The 9,489-nt window shown below is 38.4% G+C and overlaps 2 protein-coding genes across 2 annotated transcripts; both read left to right on the top strand.

The window, feature by feature from the left end:
- Nucleotides 1-1,933: 1,933 nt before the first annotated feature.
- On the top strand, nt 1,934-5,917 carry LOC138863248 (uncharacterized). The gene has a single exon (XM_070127430.1). It carries the CDS (start codon nt 1,934-1,936, stop codon nt 5,915-5,917), a length of 3,984 nt encoding a protein of 1,327 aa, XP_069983531.1.
- Nucleotides 5,918-6,019: 102 nt separating this feature from the next.
- Nucleotides 6,020-7,654, top strand: LOC138863247 (uncharacterized). Its single transcript, XM_070127429.1, has one exon. The coding sequence runs from the start codon at nt 6,020-6,022 to the stop codon at nt 7,652-7,654; it is 1,635 nt and encodes a 544-aa protein (XP_069983530.1).
- Nucleotides 7,655-9,489: the final 1,835 nt, after the last annotated feature.

Genomic DNA, 9,489 nt, shown 5'->3' with positions numbered 1-9,489 from the left:
TAATAAATATCATACACTCCATTCATAGTGAGATGAAGACTAAAACTAATGAAATCCCAAAAGTTGAAAAAACGGCAAAATCTAGCGTATTACAGCCTTTTGAGAAAAAGGTCGAAAACCAACCTTTTCACTTTTAAATGATAATTATTATGATTTTAACATTAATTCAGGTAATTAGTATGATTTTCATGATAATTCCTTTATTATTAACAATAATGATGATAATGACAATAACTTGACAACGCTTTCAAATGATAATTATGATGATTTTAACATTATTTCAGGTAATTATGATTATTTTTATGATAACACCTTTATTAATAATAATGATGATAATTATGGTGATAATGACAATAATAATAATGATAATAATAATATAATGATAATCATAATGGTATTTTTTAATAATTACTGCAATAATAGCAATAATTAACTCTACTCTAATAATTTTTATACATATAATGACAAAAGAATAATATTATTGTTATTATAATGAGAATTATTGTCATATTATTTCTAAAATTATTATTATTGTTATTATCATTATAAAAATAGTTATAATGATGATAATGACAGTAATAATTAGCATGATAATTGTAACTGCAATAATGATAATGATAATCATGACGATAATGACTATAATGATGATAATCATAAGAATAATGATGATAATCATATGAATGATGACAATAAAGATGATAAGAATAATCATAGAGTCCATTTATAATGAAATAAAGACTAAAACTAATAAAATCCCAAAAGTCGAAAAAACGGCAAAATCTAGCCTTTTGAGAGAAAGGTAAAAAAAACAAACCTTTTTCGCTTTTAAATGACAATTATGATGATTTTAACATTAATTCATGTAATTATGATGATTTTAACATTAATTCATGTAATTATGATGATTTTAACATTAATTCATGTAATTATGATGATTTTCATGATAACTCCTTTATTATTAACAATAATGAGAATTATGATGATAATAACAATGATAATAATGATAAGAAAATGATAATTATAATGGTAATTTTCATAATTACTGCAATAACAGCATTAATTAACTAATAATGACAATAGAAATAATAATATCATTATTATTGTTATTATAATGAGTATTATTGTCTGTAGAATACTGCGAAATTTTAACTATTTGATTTCTTAAAACGAAAGAAAATCTGATTTAGTTGGTAAGTATCCAAGGAAAGTCGTTCAAACCGCGCGCCACTACCCATACTCCTTTGCGTGCGATATCGCTGCGTCAACTCTTGCAGTTTCCCGCCAAAAGATAAACCAAGGGAACTGCTGTCTGTACTGGGTGGGCCAAATGCCTTTTTCCATCCTTTTATTTTGAGTGACAACGACCGTGGAGTGGATTTTATGAAGAAGTTGGTTTGCAGTCTTTATTGGGATACAAAGTGAGTGTTAACAGTGTGTATATTTAAGGTTATTACACTTTGTTGTTCAGCGCCGTGGCCCCCCCCAACGGTAGTGTTTTGTGACATGTTCAATGGCAGTTGTTCCACAGCCAACCCCTTTTATTTTCTGATGTTTTGCTTTAAATGGGAATGCCTTGTGAAGATTTTATTTCTTTCAATAATAGGATAATGTTTGTGAAATTCTGATTTCCATATTTCGCAATGTGCTGATGCTCTTCTTATATAGATTTTGCATCTCCTGTATTTTGTTTTGTTTTATATTCAAATTCATGTTCATTTCTATTGTGCGTTATTGGTTTCTTATACGGGCTTGTTGTTTTCAGTTCGAATGCTTCTTGTGACTAGGCTGTAAAGAAAATAAATGTGGAACTACACAGAAGTTATTCTGATACCCTTGAATTAAGACTGTACCAACATACTGCATTTAACAATTCGAATTTTACCCATCGAAGAAGGGAACGACATTACAGCGAACTGTCAGGTAAGCCCACATCATGGTTGACAATAGAAGTAATAAATCTGTGGGCACATCACACAGTTGCAAGCCTTCCCGCTTAGAAATATCAGTAGCTGAGGAGGAGTTAGAACGGCTTCAGTTCATCAAAGAGCAAAATGAACATGCACGTGAGGAAGAAAGACGAATCTTTGAGCTGCAACAGAGAATTAGAAGGATGAAAACCTCATCAGAACCAGCCAGGTCAAGACCTGGCTCCTCTTGTGGAGACAGCAGAGAGGATGAGAGACACCATCGCCCTCACTCCTTTAACAACATGTGTAGCAACTGGATTGCAACAAGCGTAGAACCCCATCATAAAAGTGGAAATCTGGACCCACAAGTGAGTCGTGAAAGTGAAGTCAACGTGACTGAAGGGCCAGTCCACTTTGCTGTCAATGCTGCCATAGTCCCTGAAACTCCCCTACCTAAATGGTCAACTCCAGTCAATCCTGTACTAAATGGAGCTAATATTGCCCAAGGTAAGCTCCCCATTACACCACTTACTACCATTCCAGAACCTAATGAGAACCTATTGACAAGGAGTAACCTACATCCTTCAGCTGCTCCTTTTGCAAACATCAACAGAGTACCTTGCTGCCATACCTCAGGCCATGATTTCACCAGCCATCCATCACCTTCAAGGACACTGAATATGGATGAAGTGGCTCAGATGGTTTGTGCTATGAACCAGTCAGTTTTAACCCAACAAGAACAGGCTCGCATATCATTACTCCCTCCAGTTAAATTAGAACGTTTTGATGGAGATTTTTCGAAATTCACTCAGTTCTGTAGGACATTTGAATGGAATGTGGAGAGCAACACTAATGATCCAAGGCGAAGGCTCACACAGCTCTACAACCAGTTGGATGGCCCACCAAAGGACCTTATTGAAGGTTGCCTTCACCTACCACCTGACCATGGATATGACGAAGCGTGGAGGATGCTGAGAGAAGAATATGAAAACTCCAGTGAACTCCTCGAGTCCTTCATCTCAAAATTATTTGCATGGAAAGACATTGAAGTTGGAGATGCAGAAGGTCTAAAGAAATACGGCTCCTACCTATTTAATGTAGAGATGGCCTTAGGTGATAATATCTGCCGGATGGAGTTGCGTGAGACAATATCTAAAATTGTTGGTAAGCTACCGAGATACTTGAGAACCAAGTGGGCCTCGAGATGTGTAGATCCTGGCACTAAATCTGCAAGTTCATTCTCTGCACTTGTTAAATTTGTTAAAGATCAAGCCAGGGTAGCAGAGGAAATACGTTATATTGAAGCAGGAAGAGGTAAGCCAAGTCACACGACCAATAAACCCATCATCATTCGGAAGCCTGTAAATAGTCTAAATGTCCATGCTCTGGATATGAATGCAATGGATATGACCCCAAGTACCTGCGATAAATGCCACTGTTGTAATGGCCAAGGACATAAGCTTTTTGCATGTTATAAGTTCGGCAGGAAAGATGTTGACGAACGATGGGATATTGTCACACACAACAAGCTATGTTTTCGCTGTTTAAAACCCGGCCATGGCCATCGTTTCTGTAATGACAAGAGCCAGTGCGATCGATGTGGTGCCTACTATCACCACACACTGTTACACCGGCCAATAGCAAAGAGTTTTGCACCATCCCGTAAGTACAAGAGATCTCCAACTGGGAGTGTTGAGGTGTTCAGCAATGAGAACATACCTGACTGTTACGAGAAATTGGGTACACCTAGTTCCTCAACTGGGGGTGGCATAGAAGCCAAGGGAAGTGTGACCCCAAGTGTTAATTCTCCTTTAACAGATGCTCTACCCTGTGCTAATATTCTTGATTGTGAGCCTGATGGGAGGATTATGATGAAGATCCTGCCTGTCCGAGTGAATAACAGCGTCTCCACTTACGCCTTCATAGATGGTGGTGCTGCACCAACTCTGGCTGCTCGAAGCTTAATACAACGTTTGGGAATCCAAGGCCTACCAGTGAGGCAAGCAATGAAAACTGAAAATGGAATATTCATGTGCAACGAGCGTGTACCACTTATGTTGAGCAGTATAGGCGGTGGAAATAACATTACCGTAAATGAAGTGTACATTACAGACAAACTCAGCATAACTACTGACAGCATGATGCCCGTGAACTGGACTAAAAAATGGTTTCATCTGAATGATGTGGATCTACAAAGATTGCCTGGCGACAATCAAGAGGTGGAACTTATAATTGGACTCAATAGCATTTTGAACCGTCACATACTCGACCAGAGACATGGGACTGATGACGAACCCTCAGCCTATCTTACCAGATTTGGCTGGGTTGTCTTTAGATCAACTGGCCCCAGGAACCCTTTGACTGCCCCGGTATATCATATTTCCCCAACACAAGATCTTGGCGAGTGCTTACGAGAGCACTTCAATGCTGACTTTTGGGAAAAGGAAGTTCATTCCCAACGTGAAGATTCGCTGGAAGATAAGTTATTTTCCGATAAGATCTCACAGTCCATCCATCAAGAATCGGGTAAATATGTAGTCAAACTCCCCTTCAGGGACAGTAGTCCACTTCCAAACAATCGTGAAATGGCTGTACGTAGAATGAAAAGCCTCAAAAGGAAGCTGGAATCTGACAAGACTTTCAAGGAGACATACATCACTCAAATGGAAAAGAATATAAGTAAACAGTATGCTGAAATAGTACCTCCATCAGGATTAGAACGAAATGATGGTAGAATATGGTACATGCCACATCATGCTGTGCGTCATCCCACTAAGCTGAAGGTACGTGTCGTCTATGACCTTAAAGCTAAATTCAATGGCACTTCCCTAAATGACCATCTTCTTCAAGGGCCAGACCTCACAAATCCTCTAATAGGGGTACTCATGCGGTTCAGGCATGGTCACTATGCAGTCACAGCGGACATCGAGGAGATGTTTTATCAGGTCAAGGTTCCCCTAGAGGATCGTGATGTGTTCCGTTTTTTATGGTGGTCAGATGGTGATATCAATAAGCCTGTAAGTGATTACCGAATGAATGTTCATGTTTTTGGTGCTAGATCCTCTCCTAGCTGTGTAAATTATGCCTTAAGGAAGACTGCTGAGGACCACGGTGAGGTTTTTGATGAACAAGCTGTCACTGCCATAATACAAAGTTTTTATGTTGATAATCTCCTGCTGGCCCATGATGACAAAGAGAGACTGATAAAAATCATCAAAGATCTCATTGCTCTCTGTAATGCAGGTGGTTGGCGTCTGAACCAATGGACAGCCAATAACAAGGACGTGCTCAAGAAGATTCCTGAATCGGAGAGGGATGCGTCGGTTGCTTCTCTAGACCTCAGTAAGGATGATCTCCCAGTTGAAAGGACCTTGGGTGTACACTGGTCGATGGCCGAAGATTGCTTCACATTCAAAATCTGCCTTGGCGACAAGCCACTAACACGCCGAGGAGTTTTATCTATCGTAGCATCTATATATGACCCACTTGGCATGGTGGCGCCCTTGACACTGCCAGCAAAAATGATTCTTCAAGACATGTGTCAGATGCAGTTAGGCTGGGATAAAAATATGGGTGATAAGGAAGCTGCTCGTTGGAGAAAATGGTTGGAACAGTTACCAAAATTGTCAAGATTTAAGCTGCCACGAAGCCTAGTGCCCATTTCCTTTGGTTCCGTCATTTCTTATCAGCTCCATCATTTTGCAGATGCAAGTCAGTCTGGTTATGGCACAGCCTCCTACTTGAAGATGGTAAATGCCTCGGAAAGGGTATACTGCACTTTGGTTATGGCACGAGCAAGAGTTGCACCTCTGAAACCGACAACTATTCCAAGACTAGAACTGACGGCTGCCACCGTTGCAGCTCGAATGGACTGTAAATTACGAAAGGAACTGGGGTTGAAATTGGAAGATTCAGTCTTTTGGACAGACAGCACTTCAGTGCTCAAGTACTTGTTCAATCAGAAGGCTCGTTACCACACCTTTGTCGCAAATCGAGTGAACCTAATCTGAGAACTGTCTTCAGCAAGTGCTTGGAGATATGTAGACACAAAGAGTAATCCTGCTGACCTTGCATCTAGAGGTCTTGATGTCGATACTTTTTTAACGTCTGAAATGTGGATTAGAGGACCAAGATTTCTTCATGAACCTGAATCCAGCTGGCCACAAGTTCCAGAAGATGTTAAACATGGATCACTGGAAGATGATGTAGAAGTAAAGGTGTCTGTCATGGTATGTGAGACAGTGACAACAGTAATGTCATTCATTGAGGAGTTTGCCTCTCGTTTCTCGAACTGGCAGAAGTTTGTGCGTTGTCATGCATGGGTCAGACGATTCTTGAAGCGAAAGTATGTACCCAAGTTGCCTGACGTTAATTGCCTTAGTAGCAAAGAAATAACAGATGCAGAAACACACATATGGAAATTAGTTCAACAAGAGAACTACTCATCTGAAATTGTCTCTCTGTCACGAAAGCCAGATGGGAGAGTACAAGCCTCAAGCAAGATAGTGAGATTAAGACCTTTTCTACAAGATGGCTTGCTTAGAGTAGGTGGGCGGCTAAGACACTCTGGGCGTCACTTCAATGCCACTCATCCAATTGTCCTACCCAATAAGTCATCTTTGGTGAAGCTGATGGTGAGGTGGCATCACAAGAAGTTAGCTCACTGTGGTCAGAACTATCTTCTCTCTGAGTTGAGACAAAAATTTTGGGTTGTACATGCAAATGCTGTTGCACGTTCTGTGGTAAGGAGTTGCATGAAGTGCAGGGCCATCTCTGCACGACCAATGACTCAAGAAATGGCTGACCTTCCTGAAGATCGTATTATACCAGGCCAGCCACCATTTACACACACAGGCACCGACTGTTTTGGACCCTTTCTCATCAGGAAAGGCAGGTCAAACCTTAAGAGATATGGCATAGTCTTTACATGCCTAACATCACGTGCAGTCCATATTGAGGTCATAGACTCAATGGAAACGGACTCATTTATCAACGCTCTTCGACGATTTACAGCAAGACGAGGTCCAGTGAAGTCCATCAGATCCGACAATGGCACAAACCTGGTGGGTGCAGAGAAAGTTCTTCGTCAGGAGCTCCAGCTTCTTGATCAAACTGCCATCTGTGACACCATGTCAACTAGAGGCATCTCATGGTGCTTCAATCCACCACATGCTTCACATTTCGGTGGAGTCTGGGAACGTCAGATTCGCTCTATCAGGCGTGTTTTGAGTGGTATTTGCTATCAACAGACACTAACTGATGATAGTCTTCACACTCTGTTCTGCGAAGTTGAAGCCATCATTAACGGCAGACCCTTGACCAGAGTTACGGACGACCCTGATTGCCTGCAACCACTGACTCCGAGCATGCTGCTGAACTTGAAGGGTTCACCTGGTCCAGTCATGAATACCGATAACAAGAATCTGTATGCTCGTCGGCGCTGGAAGCAGGTGCAGTACTTGGCTGACCTCTTTTGGAAGAGGTGGTCTAAAGAGTATCTACCTCTCCTCCAAGAGCGCCAAAAGTGGAACATTAAACGGCGTGATGTCAAGAAAGGAGACATAGTTTTAGCCTTGGATGAGAGGCTGCCCAGAGGTACATGGCCTCTTGCTCGAGTGATAGAGGTAATGTGTGATAGTGATGGACATGTGCGCAGTGCTAAACTGAAAACTGTCAGTGGAGAATATATCCGGCCTATTAGCAAGATGTGCCTTCTCTTAGAAAGTGAGATCAATACTGAAAACTAGGGTGAACGCCGAACGCTGCCCTTATCGGAAATGTTGGATTAAAAAGATTTTGCAGTATTTTTTTGTAGTATCAAGTAGGTCACTTAATAGGGGGCGGTGTAGAATACTGCGAAATTTTAACTATTTGATTTCTTAAAACGAAAGAAAATCTGATTTAGTTGGTAAGTATCCAAGGAAAGTCGTTCAAACCGCGCGCCACTACCCATACTCCTTTGCGTGCGATATCGCTGCGTCAACTCTTGCAGTTTCCCGCCAAAAGATAAACCAAGGGAACTGCTGTCTGTACTGGGTGGGCCAAATGCCTTTTTCCATCCTTTTATTTTGAGTGACAACGATCGTGGAGTGGATTTTATGAAGAAGTTGGTTTGCAGTCTTTATTGGGATACAAAGTGAGTGTTAACAGTGTGTATATTTAAGGTTATTACACTTTGTTGTTCAGCGCCGCGGCCCCCCCCCAACGGTAGTGTTTTGTGACATGTTCAATGGCAGTTGTTCCACAGCCAACCCCTTTTATTTTCTGATGTTTTGCTTTAAATGGGAATGCCTTGTGAAGATTTTATTTCTTTCAATAATAGGATAATGTTTGTGAAATTCTGATTTCCATATTTCGCAATGTGCTGATGCTCTTCTTATATAGATTTTGCATCTCCTGTATTTTGTTTTGTTTTATATTCAAATTTATGTTCATTTCTATTGTGCGTTATTGGTTTCTTATACGGGCTTGTTGTTTTCAGTTCGAATGCTTCTTGTGACTAGGCTGTAAAGAAAATAAATGTGGAACTACACAGAAGTTATTCTGATACCCTTGAATTAAGACTGTACCAACATACTGCATTTAACATTGTCAATATTATTTCTAAAATTATCTTTGTTATTATAAAAATAGCTCTAATGATGAAAATGACAGTAATAATGAGCATAAAATCATTATAACTGCAATAATGATAATGATAATGATAATCATGACAATAATTACTCTAATGATGATAATCATAAGAATAATGACAATAATGATAATAATGATAATAGAGTCCATTTATAAAGAAATAAAGGTAAAACTAATAAAGTCCCAGAAGTCGAAAAAACGGAAAAATCTAGCGTATTACAGCCTTTTGAGAGAAAGCTCCAAAAATAATCTTTTCTCCCTTTTAAATGATAATTATGATGATTTTAAATTTAATTCAGGTAATTATGATGATTTTCATAATTCCTTTATTATTAACAATAATGATAATTATGATGATAATGACAATAATAATAATGATAATCATAATAAAAATGATAATTATAATGATAATTTTGATAATTTCTCCAATAATAGAAATAATTAACTCTATTCTAATAATTTTCATACTAATAATGACAATATAGATAATAATAATATCATTATTATTGTGATTATAATGAGTCAATATTATTTCTAAAATTATCATTATTGTTATCATTATAAAAATAGTTGTAATGAAAATGACAGTAATAATTTGCATAATAATCATTATAACTGCAATAATGATAATGATGATAATGATAATCATGACAATAATGACTATAATAATGATAATCATTAGAATAATTACAATAATGATAATCATAAGAATAATCATAGAGTCCAATTATAATTATATAAGGGCTAAAACCAATAAAATCCCAAAAGTCGAAAAAACGGGAATCTCTAGCGTATTACAACCCTTTGAGAGAAACGTCGGAAAACCCCTTTTTCACCTTTAAATGATAATAATGATGATTTTAGCATTAATTCAGGTAATTATGATGATTTTCATAATTCCTTTATTATTAACAATAATGATGATAACTATGATGATAATGACAATAAT

The sequence above is a fragment of the Penaeus vannamei genome, chromosome 11 (assembly GCF_042767895.1).
Source record: "Penaeus vannamei isolate JL-2024 chromosome 11, ASM4276789v1, whole genome shotgun sequence".
In the NCBI taxonomy this organism is placed as follows: domain Eukaryota; kingdom Metazoa; phylum Arthropoda; class Malacostraca; order Decapoda; family Penaeidae; genus Penaeus; species Penaeus vannamei.
Note: the sequence above shows the minus strand (reverse complement) of the source record. Positions and strands in the feature narration are given on the sequence as shown.